At 39.4% G+C, this 25,179-nt stretch overlaps 1 protein-coding gene across 1 annotated transcript in view; it reads right to left on the bottom strand.

Moving 5' to 3' along the window:
* Window positions 1-7,572: 7,572 nt before the first annotated feature.
* Window positions 7,573-25,179, bottom strand: part of ATRNL1 (attractin like 1) — a 723,131-nt gene continuing 705,524 nt past the window's right edge. Inside the window, exon 28 of the mRNA XM_034663626.1 lies at window positions 7,573-9,715. Within this exon, the coding sequence (XP_034519517.1) occupies window positions 9,591-9,715 (125 nt within the window). The 3' untranslated portion in view covers window positions 7,573-9,590. The remainder of the gene's footprint in view (window positions 9,716-25,179) is intronic.

Genomic DNA, 25,179 nt, shown 5'->3' with positions numbered 1-25,179 from the left:
CTTATGTACCCATATTCTACATTTACAAGTATATACAATAAATAAGAGTGTAAGCTAGATGTACAAATACATTCTAGACAGGGAGGGAAATGAAAGTTGTGTATAAGTAGGCTTTCAGTGGGAGACATCCATTATACACGCACACGAATACATAAGGAAAATAGTGATATGTGATACAATAAACTCTATTTAATAACTCTCGCATTGGTTTATAAAACGTAAAAGAACATAGTTAAATGAACAGGAATTGAAAGTGCGTGATGCATGTGTCCCTCATAGCATTTAAATCTCTTCCACTTGATTAAAAATTCCTAGTTCCTCTTCACTGAATTGTTTAGAGTTTTTGAGCAGCCTCTGCCCTGATTAAAACAAATTAGCATCAAAGATCCCCTGTTGAATGAGAAATCATTAATTGAGAAACATGCAATGCTCCTTAATTACCTTTAGAACAGTGAGAGAACAAATAATCTCCGGTTCCAGAGGGGCCTGCCTGCTCTGCACTGTGGACTCATTTCGTGTAGCTGCTGGAATAAAACTCAAGTTGCAAACGCTATTGGGGAATATCAATGCAAGCTTCAGTAAACACACTGTAGATTGTTTATCTAAAAGAAAAATATATAGATAATGACTAACAGGAAGAGAGGAGCATGTTTTAGTTATTATTTTGTTGAGAGCCTTCAAAGTGTTTTACATGCGCCAATATTGATTGAGGAATCATGTGAGCTGTTCTTTCTGATACAAATTTTAATGCTTTGTGTAAAATATTTCATTTATGTAATTACCTGATAAAACTTCAGATACTCCTATATGGATGAGTAACTTTATCATTTAAGGCGGGAACAGAAAGCACCGAAGTATTGAACTTCAGAAAATGCAGCTACAAATGGAAATTCAAACCATGATATGGCACCTTGTTCATTCATTCCTTTGTGTACTGATACAACAGTTACACTAGCTTCTGTAGGCCAGTGAAATACGATGTAACCTCCACCTTTAAAATCCAGAAAACACAGCATCATAGGCAATGAAAACAGCATTAGGAAATCAAGTGGTATCACAATGTCAGAGTATTCCCCGAGGCTTACACACAACGCATGTGCAAAGCCTTCTGATATGACAGTGGTGCGTGTAGGACTGGATCTGAGGCAAGCAGCCTGGAAGGAAGGAATCAGAGTCCTCAATTTCCGACGTGGGGTAAATAAAGCATGGTGAAGCTTGGTCATTCAGCTAAGGATAGGATCTTGGTTTTATTCTAGTTTTTCCAGGCCTCCACTTTAACCCCTAGATCACGTGTCCTCGACAGACTTTGAAAACAAAGATTGACAAAATTGACCCCTCCACCTCCGTTTCCTTGGGTATTTTTGGCTCATGTATTATTTATCCAAACTGGTTCATATAACATAAAGCACAAAGCTCCCCAACGGGGCTGCCATTTGGGCTTGATGTGAATGCAGTTAAGACCCAATTTTGGAAATTTGCACTGCACTTTGAGTGACCTGAAGTGACTGGTTTTATGAGTGGAATTGAACTTTATGCCAACAGTCATAATGGGTCTCAAACTGTAGAAGTTATTAATCATTATTCTTTTTTCTATTCTCCACCAAGATCATAAACATAATGTTGCCATAGTCTGCAAATATTGTTAATAATCCCTTAGAGAGTCAATTATAAGGGCGATTATCAAGACTACATTAAGAATAGCTATACCAAAAAAAAAAATCAGACAGAAAGTATCTATACAAAGTAATTTGCACAAGAAGAAGAGGAGAAAGAACAGAAAGAAGAAGAAGCCGCAGCAGCAGGAGGGGGAGCAGGAGGAGAAGGAGAACGGGAGGAAGAAGAGGGAGGAGGCTATCATTAATTGTATTCCTGCGGTAGGGAAGGATAAAAACGTGGTTATAACATTTTGATAGAGGAGGAAAATTGTTACTGTTTTTTCCCAAGAGGTTTTGATGAAAGTATATTCTTTCTTTGGACATTCCACTTTCTGACAAAATAATTCACCATTCACTACTGTGCAAAAGGTAAGTGGTTTATATATATACTGCCAAAGTAAGAAGTAGGCATAAAGGGTCTACTGCACAACCATCGTCTGGATACGGTTTAGAAAAGGAAAATCTTGTCACTAAGACATTGCACATTATGTGTGAAAGCACAAAAACCACATCCTTATATGTCTTCACAAGCTTCTAGTTTGTAGAGCTCATCGTAGACGATGCCTTCTGAGAACTAAGGTGATGCTCCTGGGTGGTTTCCCCTGACAGAAAGGCCGTGTCCCTGAAGAGCCAACACTGAGGGCATTTTTGCATTCCAAGGTCAAACTGGAGCTGTCACTTCGGAAATCAGCAGGGAGTGGATGCTGCATACTCCGATTTTGTCCAACGGGTCCACCTGCACATGAATGTCTGGGAGACGGTATACTTCAAGCCCCCACAAGGCGACAAGCTTCAGGTGAACCCGTGGTTCTGAGGGGGTCAGGGAATAGTCTTGATAAGCAGAATGCCCTGTGTGCCATTATCTGTCTGTGTTGAGAGGTAATCCATTTTGGGTTGAAATCAAATTGTGTTAAGCTGAACTGGTATTTTTATTGGTGTCCTTCCAGCCGGCCTTCCTTTTAAGTGCCATCGTATTTCAAACAAGCTGATCTGAAGGGAAAGTCGACTGCTGGCTGTGTGCGTCGTCACAAGGGAACGGAGACGTGCGAGACCTATTTTAGGCTATTCCTTTGTTTTTTAAGCATGATAGAGGTCTGAGGGGTCTGTTTACCGCTGGGAAGAAATGAGCTGAGTAGTCAGTGAAGGGTCAGGAAGGATGCGTGATGATGGGAAAGAAAATCTAACACAATCTGTTAGTATTTGCTGCAAAATTACCATTTAAAATTGAGGAAGGTAATATTTGAAATACATGATAGACCTTATTAAAAAAAAATCCTGAAAAGCACAAATCTGCAATTTGATTATTTGGGAACTTTGGTATGTATGTGCACTTTAGTGTTACCAGAAAAGTCTCAAGGGAAAATCGTTGCTTCTGATGTACTAAATTTATCCTGAGCCTTTTCAAGTAAGAGGTGAGCACATTTAACTCTGATGCACTTCCCATTTCAGCAACAAAACCCATCCCAATACCGGAGGTAGGCGAGCATTTTTATCCCAGGTTACTTAGAAATGGTTAAGACAACTGGCCCAAGGCAGTAAAAAAAAAAAAAAAAAAGTTGTGGTTTGAGTTTACATTAAAACTCGAGGGCGTCCCCATACAGGATTCTCTAAGATAACTCAAAACTGGAAGGCACAAAATTTAAGATATCTTTTGGCAACCGGGGCTACAGACACACAAGGAACTGTTACAAGAGTTTGCTCACTAATGCTATTTTCCTAGGCGGACTTTCGGGAGCGCGATCTCCTATCTGACCATACACACAGCCGTTTAAAGAAGGTTACGTTTAAACAGCTTTCTTGCCCTAGTGAAAATTTCACTTCTGCCAAAAAGAAAATGTGTGAAACCATTTGATGGTTAGCAGGAGACTGTATCTGCAGTGCTCTTTGAGGGCTTTGGTTTCTTGCTCAGTTAGGACTGTTCCGCAACTGATCCTTGAATGGGGCAGAAGTACTTCCTGGAGTAAGGGTGGGAGCCCTGGGAAGCAGACAAGTCAGACGTAGGGGGAAGGAGGGTGGGGAGTGGTGCAGCTTACAAAAGCTCATCCAAAATGATAACGTGGTCTTCTATTTGGAAAGAAAAATAATAATACTCGCTCTTTCCCTTGGAGGGCTGGAGAAAGGAAAGCTCAACAAAATCTTGGCTGCTCTGGCTATGACACTAAAGGAGCAGAGAAACCCGTCCAATTTTGGAGAGGGAGAAAGGGCTGTGGGTTAGCACTGAAGGCGTGGGGGCCCCTCACTTGAGCCACTCCCAGGTGACTTCTGCAAGGAACCTTCTTTGGGGCAGAGAAGGATCAGTTTTGAGCTGAAATCTTCAAATCTCCTGAGAGCCACTGACTCACCATCAAAAAGCTGAAGGAGAGCATGTGCGAGGCTCAGATATTCAGAGAAGCTGCTGCTTTTTGTGGCAAGAGGAAGGGGCTCCGGGATCCACGTGGTGCTCTACCCACGCTGAGGACATCTTCAGCAGGGTCCATACCGAAGCTCCTCCCTCTCTTCTAAAGCTTCTGGAAGATGCCAGCCAGGCTGGGCATGTTTCTCAGGGTGGAGTGGGCCTCCTGATCTCAGCCTTTTCCCTGGCCTGAGCCCGGGGAGGTGTGGTGGAGGGCTTCCTGGAAGGAGGCCACCGCTCCGTCCTCTAGGACACAGGCAGGGGCCTACCTCAGGGTGAGGCCCAAGACCGTGAGCCCAAGAGCGGCCACGAGTGCTTGGTCCTCTTGCGGGGGCTATAGGCTGGAGAGATCTCTGGATCCTCATGGGTGGCTTCTTCTCAGTAATTCCGTTCTGAGGCCCGGCAGAGCAGTGGCATCAACATAAAGCAAGGACCCAGATGGCCACAGGGGGACGAAACCCAAAGCCTGCCAAAGAACAAGCAGACTTCTCAGAAAACTGCTCAGCTCTGCTGTGGCTGTACCAGTTTCAGGACGAGGACTGTTACTCTAAGAACAATGTTTGTAAACACAGCACACATGGCTGGGGCCGAGCCCTCAGTGAGAGCTGGAATCCTGGCCACTCAGGCTCTTGCGGGTTTTGCTTCCATTCTCAGGAGCATTCCAAGTGTTCAGAATGCCATTCAGAGAGAATGTCTAGAAAAGGCCAGTGAAAATCAGGTGAAGAGGGGAAGAGAGAAAAATGTATTGCATGTGCAATTCAACAACACAAATGTTCTAAGTCTTCGATGGCAGAGGGGCTTTTTAGGTGTTGAGTGCTTTTCCTGTGTGATTTTGGAAGGGTAAAAACAAAACAAAACAAAACTGTATTTAGCAGTGGTGGCTGGAAGATCCAGTATTTTTATTTCGGTAATTAAACTCCTGATTCAGAGCACAATGTAGCAGAAAATGTGGACTTTTTAAAACAGGTTGGAACTTCTGCACAATCTGTCCTAACATTGGCCTGCATGCCTGTGTACATATATACTGGTATGGTTATAAGTCTTCATTTTAGGAATTTCATAAAACTCTACTGTTAAAGGTATACTATGGTGAAAACACTGCTGTAACACCAATCTGATGGCTTGTATTCCCTGGAAAATCATTTAAAGCATTTTGAATTAGAGCGATAACTTCGTTATTTAAAGAAATTCTTCTAACTGTAGGTAAAGGCAGCTCTTTGGCCCAGCACAGGGTGTCCCTCATTTGCCTAATGGTCAGGATCACTGAGGTGCTTACTAAGCATCTTCTTCTCCAGGGTCTAACCTAGTCCTTCTGGATCATTATCTCTAGAGGCAGAAGTAGGAATCTGTACAAACCCAGGGAGTTCTTAGGATCAAGTAAGTTCCAAACTCACTCTAGAAAAATGGCAAATGGGCTTTGGAAGTTGACTTATTATTCTTGAATGAATTCTCCCATATACACTTATTTGATCAATTTTAATTTTTTAAAACCTTTTATATAAAATACTTTTCAAGTCATAGTTTTATGTTTAATGACAAAAAGATGTACCATGTATGCTGACCAAATGTAAGGACTGGTTTCTTCTGGCCCAGTTTGAATGTGAAAGTGACAATTAATGTTCCTGTCTAAATGTCGTCAAGCAGTCTTTTAAAAAAATACTCTACTGGGGCGCCTGGGTGGCACAGCCATTAAGCATCTGCCTTTGGCTCAGGGCGTGATCCCAGCGTTCTGGGATCGAGCCCCACATGAGGCTCCTCCGCTAGGAACCTGCTTCTTCCTCTCCCACTCCCCCTGCTTGTGTTCCCTCTCTCGCTGGCTGTCTCTCTCCATCAAATAGATAAATAAAATCTTTAAAAAAAATACTCTACTAAAGCTGTATATATTTTGAAAGAGTCAAAGCTTCTAATGACTCAACCATCAAAGTAGTTCTTTTTAGAACTCTCTGTATCCTAGAAATATAGGAACTGAAGATTGTTACGAAACTTTTACCTGCAAAAACCTACTTGACCTTCAGCTATGGTGAAAAGATGGATGGAAAATTAATAGATGGATTCATAAAATAGTTGGTAGAAAAAGAGTGGCCTGGTAGCCCCAGGAAGGTCAAGACCAAAGACACTGCATGGGGACCTGCTGTGGGAACTTTATGTTTATTACCTTCTGGGCTCACAGTAGTTCTGCAAGGTGGATGCCACCACCTCCCATCACAGATGCAAAGTCTGGACACTTCTAGGGGTCAAAACTTGCCCAGCACCATGCAGCTCGAAGCTGGTTCCGGCATCTGTTCTCAGGCCTGTCCGCTGGTCTACACTCTACATGACTCTGCAGCAGGACGAGAGCCATATAGTCACTTCTGTCTGACAGAACTCCCCAATAATGAGATTTTGGGAAGTACATCAAGTATTGATTCCACATCGAAATGTGTCCTATTTGAAGTTTTCCTGCTGAGCATAACACAATAGTATGTGGCATACTCTTTCCTTCTATGTGTATCTCTAAAACAAATTTCCACTTATAAGCAGTTATGGAAGTCCCATCCTCTTAAAATTTATTGATCTGTAAGTTTGTGCATATCTTTCAACAAGAATTCTCTAGTTGTCCAGCTATAGTCCGCAGGTGAATTTTTAAATTTATTTATTTATTTTAGAGAGAGAGCACGAACGGGAGGGGCAGAGGGAGAGGGAGAGAGAACCTCAAGCAGTCTCTGTACTGAGCACAGAGCCTGACACGCGGCTCGATCTCACCACCCTGAGATCATGACCTGAGCTGAAACCAAGAGTGGGACACAACCAATTGAGACACCCAGGTGCCCCCCCACAAGGTAAATTTTTAAAACTCCATTCTATTTAACAAAAACTTTTCATACTTGGAAGAATAAGAAATTCTAAATTCTAAAGGACTTTTCAAAGTTATCCTAAACTGAGGTACAGAATTCCATTAAGATAAAGTTTTCAGGAGAATCAGTCATTTAACTGTATACTTCTGGAAGAGTATTTCCATGTATTTGTGGATTGATTTTAAAGTGTTAAAAAAAAAAAAGGAAGCATCTAAATTTCAAGTGTTTGGGATATGGGGACAAAAAGAACGTAACACAGATTCAAAATGATAATCCCTAAGGTCTTTTCAATCCACTTCACCTGAGGGTGAAGAATTTTACTGCCAGTAAAAAGCTTTGATAAGTTGAGAAGATGTGGCATAATTAGTCATGGAGTTAGCAATATTTGGCCTGGAAAGATACAGTATGACTTTAACTTCACGTTGCATGATGTCCTGTAATTCTCTAAAATTCAAATTTTCAAGTGTTAGGAACCCAGTGAGATTCAGGGAGGATGAAGCTTGGCAATTTTTTCATAGTAATAACTGTTTGCTTGGCCTCTCCAAAAGGACGGCTGAAATAGATTTTACCTACAACTCTGAATGCTTTTGTGTTTTTGTTGTATCTCTCATGACGATCATTAGAGAATTAAAACAAATCGGGCATTTTATTTTTAAATGATTATATTTTTGTAGTCAGCAGTTTTGTCAATTTATTTTTCCAGGAGAAAAATCAAGGGTTCAAAAAGAAGCTAATAAAATTACTTGATTGTTTTTAGGAGACATTTACAAACTTTGCTCACTTTTTTTTTTTTTTTTTTAGAGGTGAAATATCACAGGGAGGCAAAAACAACCGGCTCCACTCCCGCCCCCTCTCCCAAAAAACCCACAGGCTATAGATGAAATTATTCTAAGAATTAATCTTATTTTTAATGCATAGAAAATAGCAAAATTATCATGCCAACGTAAGGAATATATACTATAATTAACAAGTGCCTAATTATCAAAACAATGATAGTCATGGCTAGATGTAACCTAGCAACCTTATATACGATGCAACTACCTATTGTATGATCATTCCTGTTATAGATTACATTCAATTCTCATCAAATGAAGCTGACTATGTATAAATGGCATCATGAAATAAACACTGAATATCACAATAGGGTCATAATCCGCTACTGCACGATCACAGCATGCAAGGAACTATGCATTAGCTGTAAACAGTAAAGTGTCATTACCTTCCAGAAATCCCAAGAACATGAAAAGTACATAGAGAGTACTAAACATCAACTACATTTAAATGGCTTTCCTAGTGAACGAAGCTGTATTGTTTGAGGCAGCTTGGATATCTCTGTCACTGCTTTCTACATGTATCCTATAGTCACCCTGAAGTGAAGAAACAGTTTCAAACAAGATCTGTTAATGCTACTGAGTTCTAGTGAACTGTTGTCAAAATGAGGACACAAAGGAGTCTATGTCCCGATGGGAAAGCTCTTTTAAATCATTTTTCCTTTCTGCCATAATTCAGATTTGTGAATCGTTAAGCATATGCTTAATGTGGGCAACAATGAACTTATTTTTTAAACTGGAAACTTACTCTCGTGACATCAACGTGTTCATGTTAGAAATAAGAATACTGTAGACGCTTGCCAGCAAATGCTCTTCTCTACTTGTATTCTAAGTGATAGTTGGCAAGAGGGAACCTGGATCATATTAAAACTTGGGAGGTGTCACCTCTAAAATACTTTTCATAATATTTGTAAAAGGTAGATAAAAATCTAGCAGCTAGGAGAGGAAGGCCAACAGAAGATGATCCCCTACAAAAATGCAGACGGACCACTTAGGTCTGATCCAATGATTCCTAAGCAATTAAAAAAATTACCACAGTAGAGCTGAAGCTTGCTCTCTATAAAATAACTATTTCAGCTCTCTTCGGGTTTGGTATTGGAGGGTTTTGGAAGGAGGGGAAAAATTGATTGCTGGACAGGTTTTTCCATGCTCTATCAGCTCTGATAATGAGTTAGGCAGTTGGCGTGGATGACAGGAATGTCCTTTTCACTCAGAATTCTAATAAATCTTCTGTGAAGTTGTACATACCATCCATCCAAATGGACTCGTTCTGGTCTGCAATCCAGTTAGGTGGAAAACAGTCGCATTCTCAAACTGAGTGTGGACACGATGTGGTCATGTGAAATATTTAAATACACTACCTACATCCTACTAAACCAAAATCTGGCTTTTACATTTACAGTGAGATAAAACAACGTTTAAAGCCATTGCAATTTCTTCATTTCCTGTTCATATACAAGTGATTTAAGTTTGCTTATGAGGCAAAAACTGTACAATTCTCATCATCCAGGCATTATAAAATGTCTTTCTTTAAAGTCTTGGGATATAAACAGTTTGGTTTATATGAATTACATATTTTCATCTGCATTAAGAAACAATATACATCTTTTTCCAGCGTAATTTAATGTTATCTAGGATAAGCCTAAGAGAGTCGTAAAAACTGACTTTATCGCCCGTGACCATCAATACTGTTACTTTCATAAAAGTCATGAACATTCTCTGGCCACTTGGGTCATTGCCTGTTTGGAGGGAACTGTACTTGAGCCCTGGGACCATACAGAGATTCGCCTCCATAAAAACTGAGGCCATGGACCAGCCTTAATGGAAGTCATTTACAAAATCAAAACATTTCAGAACATCTGGGAGCAGTTTCCGTTTCTCAGACACAAGTTCCTTGACGTGTTGAGAGGTGGTGTTTTCGATTTCGGACTCCTGAAGTCTTGTCTTTACTATCTGAAGGCTTCTGTTGTGAAATATCTATTAGGGCACTGGCAATTGCAAGGCCTGCAAGAAGAGGAGAAAATCATTCAAATATTTGGTTAGACATTTCCGGGAGAGTGACAGTGGTGACTTAGCACCCTGTTTTTATTGTTCTCTATTTAGTCATCAAACATTTAGCTGTTTATTGGAAGTTATCATGTAGCTTGCCCTTTACTTAAATGTTTCTCAACTGAGACATATGAACGTCACACATGAAGAAGAACAAAGATCTAACAGTTAATTGACTTGGACTTTGGATGATCAAATTCAGTGTGTTGACAAAAACATCACAACCAGCTGTGGATACGACTCTACACCTTAGTTCCCATGTCTGGACACAAGTTTGTTCTAGCTGTACACAGAATTTTCAGTGTTACTATTATTTTTGTGTGTGTAGAATAAAAAGCCATTGTATTAAGATTTTTCTAAAAATTTTGAGCAGTTTTAGGTCTAAAGAAAAATTAAGCCAGTACTGATACATGATTATCAACCAAAGTCCATAGTTTACATTCACTTAACAATATGTCTTCAAGTTCCATCATATCTTCTTTGGTTCAATGGCTCATTTCTTCTTGGAATAATATTCCATTGTATGGACGTACCACAGTTCATTTATCCATTCCCCTATTGAAGGAAATCTTGACTGCTTCCAATTTTTGGCAATTATAAATAAGGCAGTCATAAATACCTATGTGCAATTTTTTATGTAGATGTAAATTTCCAATTCACAAATACCTAGGAGCATGATCATTGGATCACATGGTAAGCCTGGCTTTTAGCTTTGAAAGAAACCACCTATCTTCCATAGGATCTGTGCTATTTTGCATTCCCACTAGCAATGAATGAAAGTTTCTCATTCATTGTACCGCATCTCTGCCAGCATTTGGTGTTGGTGTGTGGGATTTTAGCCATTCTAATATATATGTAACTATAGCTCATGGTAGTTTTCATTTGCAAATTCCATAATGACATATGATGTTAAGCATCTTTTTCATATGCTTATTTGTCGGATGTGTATTTTTTATTGGTAAGATATCTGTTCAGATCTTTGCCCATTTTTAATTGAACTGTTTGTTTTCTTATTGTTGAGTTTTAAGAGACTTCATTTACATTTGAGATACCAGTTCTTGATTGGATATGTGTTTTGCAAATATTTTCTCCAAATATGTGGCCTGTCTTTTCATTCTCTTTTTTTTCAAGTGTTTTGAAGAAGTAAGAAAACGCCCAGGCACAGAGTTGCGTTATGCACAAGCAGACATGGAAGAAGACAGCTTGATATTTCTTAAACATAAGAAAAATCCCTTAAGTATTATCAGCAGACTATCAGCACAAAAGTGGATCTTTATCTTATCATAGGAAATTTAAAGAATACTGTTATATAATTTTGTCTATTGATTGACAAGAACATTTGGGAAGATGTTCATAGACAGTAAAAACTTTCCTTAATTTGTACAAGCAATGGCCCAGCCAGATACTCTGGTTTATCATACATAGTAATACATGAATCATTTTAGTTTCTGTCGAGTCTCATATAATTCTTGAGTAAAACAAAATGTGCCAAGTCACCATATTAAACCCAGAGATGCCTGCTTGCTTTAAGGAAGTGATTAGAGGACTTTTGGTTCATTTTCCCATCTTCCAGGTCTTAGAGACTTGACCCTGCGTTGAGTGGAACCAAGCCCTGAGTGCTACAGACATCTCCTCAGTGTGCTGCTCTTAGAAGAAGGCCTCACTTTTGGATCTTAAGCTATGCAAGATGTCACTGAATTATTTTACTCCTGTGGGTCAATCTATTCTAGGTAAGCCTCAAATATGACCTGGCAAGAACAGAACTCCAGAGGTTTATGAACAGAAAGAAATGTCAATGGAGGGAAACACATAGTAAAAGGAGGGTCAACCAGCCTAGTATTGTAGAAGTCAAGGGACGCCAGGGTTCAAGGAGTCTACAGAGAGTACCAAATGGGCCTCCAGTGAGGCTGGATGCAGAGACCATTAGATTTCCTCAAAGAAGGTTTGCGTGATCTTTGAGTCATTTCTATATCTAACTGAGGAAGGAAGTCTGAATGTTAAGCAGGGAATGGGGTGAGAGCAGTTGTGACAACACATATAAATCCCATGTTCAAGCCATTTGGCACTGGAAAGAGGTAAGTGAGCTGGTACACAGGGGAAGCAACAGGTCAGATGAGATATATGTGAATACGTAGGATCATGTGAGTACATATATTTTTTTAAAGGAAAAAGGAGTTTCATGTACATGTGAAAACAGAAGAGAAGGTATTTGTGGAGAAGGAGAAATTAACAATGCTAGGGAGGGAAAGGATTACAAAGTTACAGTAATCACTGGCTAGGCTGATTATCTTAGATATTTACCTTTTAAGGGTTGCTGTGAAATAACCTGCTCTTTCAGGATATTAAATAATTATTCTAAATTGCTTAGAGATAGATAACACAAGTTCAAATGTTCAAAGTTTAAATCAATACTGCTTTCTTTACCTCTGAAGAACGCATAGGAACTTGAAGTGTCCCACATAGATGTTTCAACCACTTACTCTGCTGTAGGAAATAATTATTTTGTTATTTCTTCAAGGGAGGGAGCTGAAGCACATGTTTTGTTTTTTGTTTTTTTAAAAAGACTCACAGACCACAGTTGTGCTAACAAAAAATTCAGTACAGGCAGACCTTAAGTTTCCCCAGATCTCTTGGCATCCTTCTGTCATAATTCACTACCTTCTGTTACTTCATTCCTGGCACCATCTTGATCCAGAGACAGCCAAATATGACAAAGAATATATGTCTCCTTTAATGTAGACAGAGACCACTTACACTAATTGCAATGATCACAGCTTCTAAATATGAAATCATGTTATTCATTAAACTACTGCAAGACCCAGTCCAAAGGAGCTCTGAAAAGCAATACTTTTCCATTTACATGTGGCTGCAAATGTTGTTTTCCTTGCAGAAGTTACAACGTCAGGAAAGAAGCAAACAGTCTGAGTTGCCCAAACAAGAAATTCCACGCTAATCCGAAACTGACACGGTACCTTTGTATTTCAGGGTATTGAAGTCCGAAGCCTAATTAAAGTAGTGCCTCTCACAAATATCCTTGGCTTGCTAATGCTTTGTAAGCTTGGAAACACATTCCATTGAAAATAATAAATGATAAACCATAATTCAGCCCTTAATTTACAAATACAATCTCAAGTCATGCTTATTTTTAATTTGACCAATTTTTGTTCTTTCCTGTGGAAATGTAACTGTCAACTACATTGGTAGATTCTGCACAAATGGCCACATGTATGGATATGGAGGAACCTTGGATTCCTGCAGGCAGTGAGGTTCAGTGTCCCCCACGTGTACTCACAAAGGACGCTCTGAGGGCCACGTGCCCACTCTCATCCTCGGGAGGGGCCAAACAATATTTCATTTAGATTTAAGCCTGGGTCCCTTACAGGACTACACAGCTTGCGGCACACCACCAGTTTACTCTTTATTATAATCTTGTAATTTAATTGTGAACAGCATAATGACCCTAACAAACGCAGGCGTGTATGTGTCAAGTTGTTGGATATAAGTGTTTATTACTATTTTTGCATTTCTTCATATTGTTCTATATGGAGAACTCTAACACAACAACCCAGAAACTGCTAGGTCCTCGTTCAACCTACAAGAAGCCCTGGACAGAAGAGTAAACAAGAGGAACCAGGTCCCGGTCTCCCCGAAGAATCTAGTGTGTGGAAGACTCTTTAAAAAAGAGAGAGAAAGAGAGATTGAAAAATTAAAATAGTTTCTATCCCTGCCCTTCAGTATCCTTTATTGTAGGGAATCTTAATTGATGAAAAGAAAAGTTGTCTGTAGCTCTTTAAAAAAAAACAAAACAGTATTACTCTCCTCTCCCCGCATGCAACATGTATCTGCTGGTGGGAGACTGACTCTATGAATAGGCAATAGCCAGACGATAACATAACTGGCTCACAAATGCAGCAACCCACTCAGGAAACTAGCCCCTATCTACACTAACCAGATGAGGAAGCCAGTCCACCATGTCAGGTTTGTGGGAAGCCAGACTGCTATCTCTAGTAACAATCCAGGAAGTCAAACAATTACGCCCGTAACAATGGGTCCCACCTACCCAACTTGATTAATAACTGACAACTTCCCTATTTTTTTTGTCCCAGCTTCCAACTTAGGACCAGTCAGAGAAAGGCAAATATGAGCCCCTAACTGATTATATAGGATGCCCCGTTTCTAGTGAACTTGACTCTGGCTTTCCTCTGCCAAAAGCTTCCAAGCAGGGCATACTCGAAGCCTTCTCTTTTTTCCACTATATCCCACCCATTTGTCTATCTTTAAGTGTCTGCCAAAACGCAAACACACGATGGCAGATGACTCCCTTGCAGGAGCAAGTTCTGAATAAACAGCCCTGCTTGTTATTTTGTTGGTCTTGGTTTATTTTCACACTGGTGATGAAGAGATAATGGTAGCTTGAGATCTTTCCTGGTTTTTTTTTTTTAATGCATCAATAAAATAAAAACAACTTAAAAATAATTTATCCATATTGCCCTTTGAGGCAAACACTTTCTCCTTGTTTAGATTTCCCCGGGAAATTAGTTCCCTGGGGAGAGGTTTCCTGGTGCTGACCCCACACCCCCAGTACCATAGAGGAAGCGCTTCCTGCCAACAGGACGCCATGCAGGGCTACATGCTGCCTGTGGTTTGAGTTCCATTAAAATCAGGTCACTCCAGAAGATCATTTTTCAAAATGTCACACAAATCATCTGATGAAATCCACTTATTGTGTTCTCTAGGCCTCGCATAGTTCCTTGTTATCAAAGCAATACAATTAACCGGGGGAACAATTCATTATTTTAGACTGGTGGTCTAAAGGAATTTCATTTACCATGTCAAGATGATGCCCAGACACTGCACGCTAGCAGAATTTACATCCAAATATGCCGGCAGATTCAATAAAAATGCTGGGGTTTAAATATTTATTATAAGCTTTACCTTTTTGCACTTGTAGTTTTTAAATACCAGACACTATGACATTTACATTATTTAAATATGAATTATAAACCTCATAAGAAAGAAAGTGCCATCTTCTGTTTCCTCTTCCATTTGCCGTGGTCTCATGGTGTTGCGAACCAGCCCTTGCTAACGTGGAACGTCACCAGTGGCTGTTCCAGATCATGCAGGGCAGGGCAAGCTGGGAAGGAAGCAGACTCCTTTGGGACCATGCAGGTTTCCTTCAGAACAGGGGCACAATTTAGCAGTTACTGGTTTGGACGCCAAGAGTTACCACAGATATTTAGGAAATAAGCAGAAGTTATATCCAAATCAGACCTTCACCTAGACTCTTAGAAAAAAAAAAACAAAACCACCATTTCTTCCTAAAATTAAGAACTTTTTCAACAGACACATGCCGACATGCCCTAAAAAGAAAGCAATAGAAATGACTAACAGCTACATATTTACATGGTAAATATATCTTTTGAAACCATTAAATTTGCAATGAAAACCACCAAGGAGAAACATCAGGGATTGAGTTATCTTTAGTAAAACTCTAGTTTTTCCTATTGGAAGCAAAATGGTATTAGTAGACTCCAGCCGTAACAATGTAATCATAAAATTACTGATGTGTGTTTTTTTACAATTATGCAGAACAATTAATAAGTACAGTAATAAAATACTGCACATCAAGTGAAATTGCCTTGGAAAGAACATCCTCACTTTATATACAAACATTTTACATTTGAACAAAGCCTCAGAAAAGTCATTCATTTTGAAAGGCTCTCCTCCCAAGTCTGTGTAAAAGCAGGCACCACTATATATTTTAATTTTCCAGGAAAACAGCTTCATTAGGCGTGAAAGGTTAATTGCAGGTTTAAGTGGAGCCCAGGGAACGGTGCAGGGTCTGCAGTGAATTACACAGTCTGCTTTAGGATGACTTGAATGAGTGCTGCAAACCGTTTGCCCTGCTGAAATGTTTTACAACCTCATTTACTCTCTGTCTTCTTTTACGGCTTGTATTTGTAGTTCTTCTAAACCTTTAATGGCTACAGTTTTATTTCACTGTAATCAGATTTAAATGGAAATACCATGCTGGGATGTTTAAATGTTTTCCCTCTGATTGTATACAGCTACATACTACCGATCAGAGTCCTGGCTATCCTTCACATGATGAAGAAAGTGACTTTGGGAGACTTTGATGTTACCTAGACTCTAGCTATTGTGCAGACTTCATTTAACATTCAGTGTGGCCACTCTTGCCAATATGCAACTAGGCCTGGATGCATAATTAGAAAATATGCATTTCTATTTTAATTTATCTGTTGGAAGGCCAGTGCAACTGAAGTCATTATTAGGCAAAACTCCAAAGGTTACATTGTTGAACCAACATTGAAATACTTCAAGTACTGAAAACACTGGAATGACAAATGGACTGGTCATATTCGTCTGAGAGTTTAAAGAAATGTTTCCCTTCACCTACTAAAAACCAATGACAACTACAGATGTCAGTGTTTAAATACAAGTTGTAACTGTGTTCTGCTTATACAATTTTGTTTGGCCTTTAACATATCAGAATATTTTAAAATTTCATTTAAAGACACACCATACAAGCTTTATGAAATGTCATCTTAGATGTCGCCTTCTGTAACATTGCCAAGCACTGCCTAAATTGTATATGAACTGTTCTCTGATTGGTTAGAATGTGCTAAGTAAATAATGGTCACTACTGTCTCAAGTTATTCTTTAATGCAAATCCCCATGTTTATGTAACAAGTAAAAGCTTCTTTTGGATCTTAACAGTTCTAATTTTAAGTACATAGCAAAAAATTTTACTAATGTATTTAAAATATTTTGTGATATATATATATTTTTAGAGCCACCAACATTGCAAGAATCAGCCTTACAGCGAAACTTTCACATTGTTAAGTAAATTTCCAATTGACAATTCCCTCAATCCTCAGGCCACCTGGGGAAATATTCCCGAGTATTTTCTTCCTTCAATTAAAGAAATCTGATATATGATAATTCTTTATTTTAAGCCCCAATCATCTTTAAATTAATTAAAGTGCTTGCTGATCATGCATTGGAAAAATCAAACTATGGCAATATTGTAATAAAGGTAGTATTTTATTTTGCATTAGGTAGAGACATTGTATTTTAGCATTTCTAGTAGTAAAATGTCATTGGTTGCTTTAAATTAAATGAGATTATATGTGAAAGTATTTATAAACCATAAAGTATTATACAAAGCTAATTAATAATTTTAATAATAAAACAATCAGTTACTACCACTACTAGTAAGAAATCACAATCAAATTACAAATGTCCAGAAAACTCCAAAGTCCTAAGTATCAAGAAAGTGTTTGATGAGCAAATCACTTCACTCAACTATTATGTGTTGAGTGCCTACTGTAATGCCAGGCATTGCACTGAGTCCCTAAGAATTTAGCAGTGGATAAGATGGACAAGACATAAAAGATTCTATATTCTATGGAGCTTCCATTATAGTGGGTCAAGCTCTTGAATGTTATTGTGAAGATTAAATGTGAAGGGCCAGGAAAGTGTCTGGCCCCTAAGAGTTCAAAAATGTCAATCATCATCATCACCACCATCATCTTCATCATCATCACCATCATCACCATCATCATCACCATCATCTTCATCATCACCACCATCATCACCATCATCATCATCACTGAGTGAGAAGTTTGAAGTCAAGCAGGGAGCAGTTGATAAACACAGAGCACTGAAGACTTTGCTTCTATCCTTTCTTAGCATTCATTCATTCATCCAACAGCTAGTGTGCCTACTCTGTGGGATGCCAAACAAGGAACAAAACTGGATAGAAAGGTGGACTCAAAGACTCGCGGACAGGATCAATTTAGAACAACATCGTTAGTGGGGTGGTACTCTGTTCAGTCCTCCAACCAGAATTATTTTGATGCCTTGGATAACCAAACTGAGAACTTGATCGTAGAGATACAGATGACTTATGTGTGCTGCCACTCATAGAATATGAAAATAATTGAAAGTGGTAATGGCAAAATAGAGGAAAGGCAACATTCAACAGAGAAAGAATTGTTTATATTAATAGTGCTTGTATTATTGGAAATACTACTAATAATTAACTTTAATCCACTTTTTAGAGTTAAAAATGCTTTTCCATTAATTATCTCAGTTGTTTCTCAAGACTATTCTGCTGAAATGGGTCAGGAAGCTCTTTCTACCTCTGTGTCCCTAATGGCCCAAATGAGGCACAGAGTGATGAAATGCCTAGTTTAGGCTCACACAGCTGGTGCTGGGGTTGCACCTGAACCCAGGCCTCCAGACACTTTGAGTTGAACTCTGCTCACTTTATTTAAACCCAAAAAAAAGGAAATCGCTACCTTAGTACAAATGAGGAACACATGATTTTGAGCCAAATAGGAAAAAAAAAAAAAACACCAAAATTCAAAGATTGGTAGAGGTGTGAAACCAGTTAGGGTCAAAGGCATTAATTAATACTGATGATAATATAAACAATAACAATAATATTTTTAAAAAGCTCTATTCTGTTAACATTGACTGAATGCTCACTATATGCCAGGCATTGCCCTCAGCACTTAATGTGCTTTATTTTATCCATTTATGCAGGTAGGAGTAGATGGCAGCACGGGTTCGATCGAAAAACATGTGTTGAGGGCATATGCAGCTAGCATGGTTGAGGTGGCTGTTGTCAAAGAGCTGTTATCAATAGCATGAAGCTAGGGCAACAATCCAAGCACTCCTAGATTTGCTAATAAGCACACAGAGACTAATTCTATGAAGTGGACCCAAGGCATGAGGGAAAAAATATAGAGGGGAGACCTCTGGGGTGGGGGTGGAGGTCAAAGATTCCCAGGGGAGGTGATTTCTGAGCTGAGGTTTGAAAGTTGAGCAAGGACTACTCAGGAGAAGGGGCCTGGGCTGAGCAGCGGGGTGTATTCTGGCTAGAGGGAACTAACACTTCACCAGCACAGAGGGCATCTGAAACTTCTGGACATTTGCTATGGGTGGAGCATAGGTGTGAACAGGAGAAGAGTGAGAGAGGGAAGCAGAAGGGAGTCCATGAGACAGCCTCAGGTGCCAAACTTGGAAACAGATGTTTCATCTGCAAGCCAGAAAGAGCCATGGGATGATTTTAAGGAGCGCAGAGGCCTCACCGGATCTTTATTTCAAAGACACATTCCTAGTGGTAGCTCAGACGGATGGGAGTTGGGGGTAAGGCTAAGATAAGTTTAACCAGATAAGAAAATGGCAATAAAGAGAGAGAAAAATGATGAACAGGACAGATATTTTAGGAGAGATTAATACAGGAGATGAAAAATAGGGAGTAATCTAGAACGACTCCGAGTTTGCTGGCTTGAGTGGCCAAGTGCATACAAATGCTATTTACTGGTATATGAAGGAGGAACAGACTAGCAAAGGTAGGTGGTGGATCATTTGTTCAGTTCTAGATGTACTGAGTTCAATGACCTGTGGGCATCTTAGTGGAGATGTCTAGCTGGATATGTGGGTGGGAAGCTCAGGAAGAAAGCCTAGCCCGGAGATAACTAGGGTATTTTGCATGGATGGAACCTGAAGGCTTTGTAAGTATAGGTATGTAATGCTAGCTGTTATGATAGTTAAAGCCTGACATCTCAGTGGCTCAACATGCTAGTTTATTTCTATGTAAAGTCCAAGATGAGTGTCCTGATTGGTGTCAGGACATGTGTGAGGAAAGGAGGAGGGAGTGAATGCAGCACCTGTCCTATGTAGTTACTTAGGGACCCAGGCTGATAGTGATTCTACCGTCTTCAACTGGGGTTTCCATAATTGCCTTGAACATTGACATCTAGGTAGCAGGTGGGAGATGAGAGGATAGAAAAGCTCACGACACTCTGCCCCAAAGCCATCAGCAAGCACTACTCTGCAGAAACAACTCTCCACTAAAGGAAGGAGGTGCATTCGTGGGTGGAGAGCCAGCAGTCTCTGCCCCTGGGGTGATGAGGCTGCCCTTGGTAGAAAGAACAGAGGAAGAAGGAGAGAAGACCAAGAGCAGAGGACTGGCAATGGTGGAGGGGAGCCCATGAGAAGACAGACCACCCAGAGAGGTAGGAGAAAGGCAGAACTGAGACTGTCCACGGACTCTGTAAGGAGACTGGTCAGGGACTAGTTCTAACTTGTGGATCCTGTTTCTGTTTGCAACAAATAGCCACAAAATTCCATGGCAACTATCAGCCAGCCGAGTTTGTGGCTTCCAAGCTTTTCTTGATCTGAAATTCAGAATGTCCCTTGAGAGATTTCTCGTGGAAGGAAGTTGGACTAGGTGGTTCCTAAGGTCACTCTGGCTCTCTAGATTTATGACTGCAGCTGCCTTTCATCAGCAAGCCCGCAGCAAGCACCCAGACACCACTGCTGGCCTCCTCTCTTGTCCACGCTCCCAAGTGCAGGAGAGCAGGCTGTCACGAGCATGACTGAGAAGTACAGAGTACTGGCTGGGCCCAAGGACTTCCTTGCTAGAGAGGTGCATTTGTTCCTCCTGGTTAAGGACTTGTGAAGGCCTGGACAAACTTCTACCAGAGTGAGAACCACACCGGGCATAGTAGGTATGGTTTGTACTTACTGTTGGATGTGGTTTCCGTGATGCTAATAACACTAATCAAGAATTGGCTCTAAGTTTCATATCAGAGAAGTGAGGAGGATGGACGGTGACGAAGACCAGGCTGGGATTAACCTTATGTCTAGCACACTCTGGACAACTGAATAGATTTGTTTAAATTTAATTTTCTAACTCTTTATGTTATAATAGAATTTTGTTTTTTAATTCTGCCTACCCCCAAGACTGGGAGCACTTTAAATGTAAGAGCTGTGTTTTTACTCACCTTCATATCCCAATGCTTGGTCTAAAATAGGCAGTCAATAAATGTTACTTGAATGAGGATTAAATGGGGTATCATCATTCTGTGTGCTGCTAAGGAAGTGAATTCTGATTAGAGGTCTCAGTGTTATTTTATCTTAAAGGTATTCAGACATAGAGGCTGGCCTCCTTATTTTCTCTACATCTCATACTTAGCTGCAAAGAAGACAGTGAATGGAGCATGGGAATCATGCAGGGCAGGGAGGGACCATCACAGCACCAGTGTACCCATAAATAGTTTCTTGTCCAAGAAGGTGACCCAGGCGAGAGACTCCTGCATGCTGCCGTCGTGCTCGCCTTAAGGCCTGAACATGCTTAGGCCCAGACAGAGCCACACCAGCGAGCATCTGGCTCAGTAGCTTGGCCAACATGGTCTATAAACAGGTTTTAATATCTGTGGCTGTGTGTACAATATTGATGAAAAATTGAAACAGCTGCCACACTTGCTTGGCAGCAAAGCATTAGCAATTCAACTCTCCCTAAATGTCTTTGGAAAGACTGAGTATTTTAAATCAACTCTGAAAGTCCCATCATAAGCTTCTTTCAGTTCCTGAATGAACCACTTCCCAAAAGGACAAATCAGTTCACCTTGCAAGTTCTGATCTCTCTCTCTGGAGATTTGTGTGAAGTTAGAGCCAACACAAAAATACAAATAATTTCTTTTGAGCTCTGATACCTATTTATAAGTAACGAGATTATAATTTTCAGTCAAGGTTAAACAGGGTTGGTGGTGCTGTGAATCACTGCTTTCCACAGCATTTATGTAAGAATACATGAGAATACAGTAGACAGACTCAAAGCTTAAGATACCACATAGTGCATACAGACCACATTGACTATTAAAGACAAGCTATCACCTTAAAAAAATGAAGTTTAGTATTGTCCAAGGTGATGTTTCTGCTCCCCTAAGTTCATAGCAGTCCATTTATGCTTTTCCATTTAAAATTCTCAGATCATAGCAAAAATGGGAGGGAAAAATCTAGATAAAATTTATGCAAATCCTCACTTCTAGCCATTTAGATAAAATGGAAGAGAAAAATGCTATACAGAATCATGATTTTTCCATTAATATTATTATAAATTGCTTAGACCTTACCAAAAGTTATTACAGATAACTTAATGGCCAAAGGCATTTTAACAAAAACAGATGTGTCTGTAACCAAATTGATCCTTGATAAAACTCCTTTGCTGAAGGAAAAGGCAGTATAGTTGGACAGTGTATTTCCCAAAACAGACTCCAATCCATTCCTCCGATGTTTGCTAAGTGATCCAAGACCCCAGAGAGTACACATTCTCTCCAGTAATTCAAACCAGGGACTTTGGGGAAGTAGTTTGTTTAAATGACCTCCTTTAATCTAACAAAATAGTATAAAAGAAACCTTCATTCTCTGAAGCAATTTTGAGAATCTGACTGAGCATGTCCCATAAATGCTGACCCTTCTGAGTGAAAAAAGTGTCATTTTGCCCCACTTTGCCTTTGGAAACAATCAAAGTGTCCTCTGAGCTACTGTAAATTGAGAAGTGTCACAAAGAGTCAGCACTAGTGGGAACCTTTCAAACTCTACAGGCAGGTAAATCATAGAGGGAGCAGACTTCAGAATGATCTGGAACTTTCTGATGTTATATCCAGGGGGATAACATGGTCCTGCATTCATTCCAAGGTATCTGCAGACACAAAAATAATTCCCATACATTGTTCTACAATCCCTGACTATAGTTTCCTAAATTATTATAGTTTCCTAAATTTCCAAATGTGTTTTAGAAGGGATATCTTGCTAATCATAGCTTCTTCACAGGGTGGCAATGAAATGGGTTAAGAGATGGATGGAGACAGAAATTCTTATTTGTACATGTCATTATAAAGGGCCCACTGGAGACAGGATCAGAATGTCATTTGTGGGAGAGATGGAAGACTTTGCCTTCTTTATTAGGCATATTCACTTTGGATTTTATCTACCTACTTTCAGTAAGTGCCTTAGCTGGCAGGAAGATGAAAAAACTTGCTTTCAGGTCAATAAAGGAAATCTCTTATGATCAATGGCTGATTAGAGCAGGATCTTCTGAGCAGCAGGCTCCGGGCTGCATTCTGTAAAGGGTTTTCAAATTAGTCTTACTCTGAGGTCTGGGCAAGGGGCCAGTTCACCATCCAGCTGCTGCTGACTTTCAGCCCAATGGTTGATGAGTTCCCATAATTAGAGGAAAAGTTTTTTTTTTTTTTAATAAAGAAAAGAAACTTACATTTTAGAGGAATTAAATCTAAGAAAGTATAGAAGTATAGTAGAAGTATGGTACTATCAGGTTTTTAAAAATATATATGTTTCAAGACACATAGATCAATGCAACAGGATAGAAAGCCCAGAAATAACCCCATGCGTATATGGTCAATTAATCTATGACAAAGGGTAAGAGAATATACAATGGGAAGAGACAGTCTCTTTAATAAATGGTTTTGGGAAAATTCAACAGCTACATACAAAAAATGAAAGTGGACCACTTTCTTATACCATAGACAAACATAAACTCAAAATGGTTTAAAGATTTAAATGTTGAGACCTGAAACCATAAAACTCCTAAAAGAAAACACAGGCAGTAGTCTCTTGGACATTGGCCTTAGTAACATACCTATGGATATGTCTCCTCAGGCAAGGGAAACAAAAACAAAAATCATCTACTGGGACTACACCAAAATGAAAAGGTTTTGCACAGCAAAGGAAACCATCAACAAAACAAAAAGGTAACCTACTGAATGCGAGAAGACATTTGTAAATGATATAATCTGATACAGGGCTAATATCCAAAATACATAAAGAACTTATACAGTTCAACACCAAAACCAACAACAAAAAATATAATCTGATTAAAAAATGGGCAAAGGATATGAATAGACATTTTTCCAAAGAAGACATACAGATAGCCACCAGACACATGAAAAGACACTCAACATCACTCATCATCAGGGAAATGCAAACCAAAAACCACAATGAGATACCACCTCACACCAGTCAGAATGCTAGTATCAAAAAGACAAGAAACTGGGGTGCCTGGGTGGCATAGCAGTTAAGCGTCTGCCTTCGGCTCAGGGCGTGATCCTGGCGTTATGGGATCGAGCCCCACATCAGGCTCCTCTGATATGAGCCTGCTTCTTCCTCTCCCACTCCCCCTGCTTGTGTTCCCTCTCTTGCTGGCTGTCTCTATCTCTGTCGAATAAATAAATAAAATCTTAAAAAAAAAAAAAAAGACAAGAAACAACAAATGTTGGCGAGGATGTGGAGAAAAGGGAACCCATTGTGCATTGCAGGTAGGAATGTAAATTGATCCAGCTACTATGGAAAACAGTATGAAGATTCCTCAAAAAATTAAAAATAGAAATACATATGATCCAGCAACCCCAGTTCGGAGGTATTTAACCAAAGGAAAACACTAACCCCCAAAAGATATAAGCACCCCTATGTTTACTGCAGTATTATTTACAATACCTAAGATATGGAAACAACCTAAGTATCCATTGACAAACCGAATGGATAAAGATGATATGAAACTATATACTGGAATATTGGAATATAATGGAATGTTACTCAGCCATAAAAAAAGAATGAGATCTTGCCACTTGTGACAGCATAGATAGACCTCCGTGGTGATACATTAAGTTGAAATAAGTCAGACAGAGAAAGACAAATACCATATGATTTTGCTTACATGTGGAACCTAAAAAACGAAACAAATAAGCAAATACCAGAAACAGACTCAAACAGACAGAGAACAAACTGGTGGTTACCAGAGGGGAAGGGAATGGCGGGGGGGGGGAGGGGTAAAATAGATGAAAGGGATTAAGAGGTACAATCTTTCAGTTATAAAATAAATAAGACACAAGGATGAAAAAGACAGCATAGAGAATATAGGAAATAATACTGTAATAATGTATAGTGACAGGTGGTAACTGCACCTGTTGCAGCAAGTACTGATAATCTACAGAATTGTCGAATCACTATGTTGCACACCTGAAACTAATATAATATTGTATGCCAACTACACTTCAATAGTAAAACTTTTAAAAATGTTCACACACAGACATACAAAAGTATATGTATCTCATCAGATTTGGTTTTATATTCCTTTCTCCAAACCCTCACTTATTAAAGATGGAGAAGACAGATTTAAATTTTTATTTACAAAGGTACTTAAGACTTGCCCTTAAACGATGTAAAGGAGATATTGAGAGGCAAACTATAAATGACTTATTTATAATTAAGTACACTGAGTCTCCCTTGCTTTTACAATGTTCATTTTTTTTTGGTAAAAGACTACCTTTTAAACACATTTTGACAAAAAAGATTGCACTAATCAGATCAAACGCACGTGCCCTGTGAATAACTGCAGATTCTAATGAATTACATTTCATTCCCATTTCACTTTCCAGAGGTGCAAATGGCCGACCAGCTGTTTTTATTTCTTTGGTCCAGTACTAATTGAGAGAAGAGAAGATAGATTTAAAAGTACTGACCTTGAGTCAATAAGCCACCATGCCAAAGGGCTGCCCACTATTTGTAGAAAGCTAGGATAATCT

This window comes from Ailuropoda melanoleuca, chromosome 6 (assembly GCF_002007445.2).
Source record: "Ailuropoda melanoleuca isolate Jingjing chromosome 6, ASM200744v2, whole genome shotgun sequence".
Lineage (NCBI taxonomy): Eukaryota > Metazoa > Chordata > Mammalia > Carnivora > Ursidae > Ailuropoda > Ailuropoda melanoleuca.
This window is presented reverse-complemented; position numbering and strand designations above follow the sequence as displayed.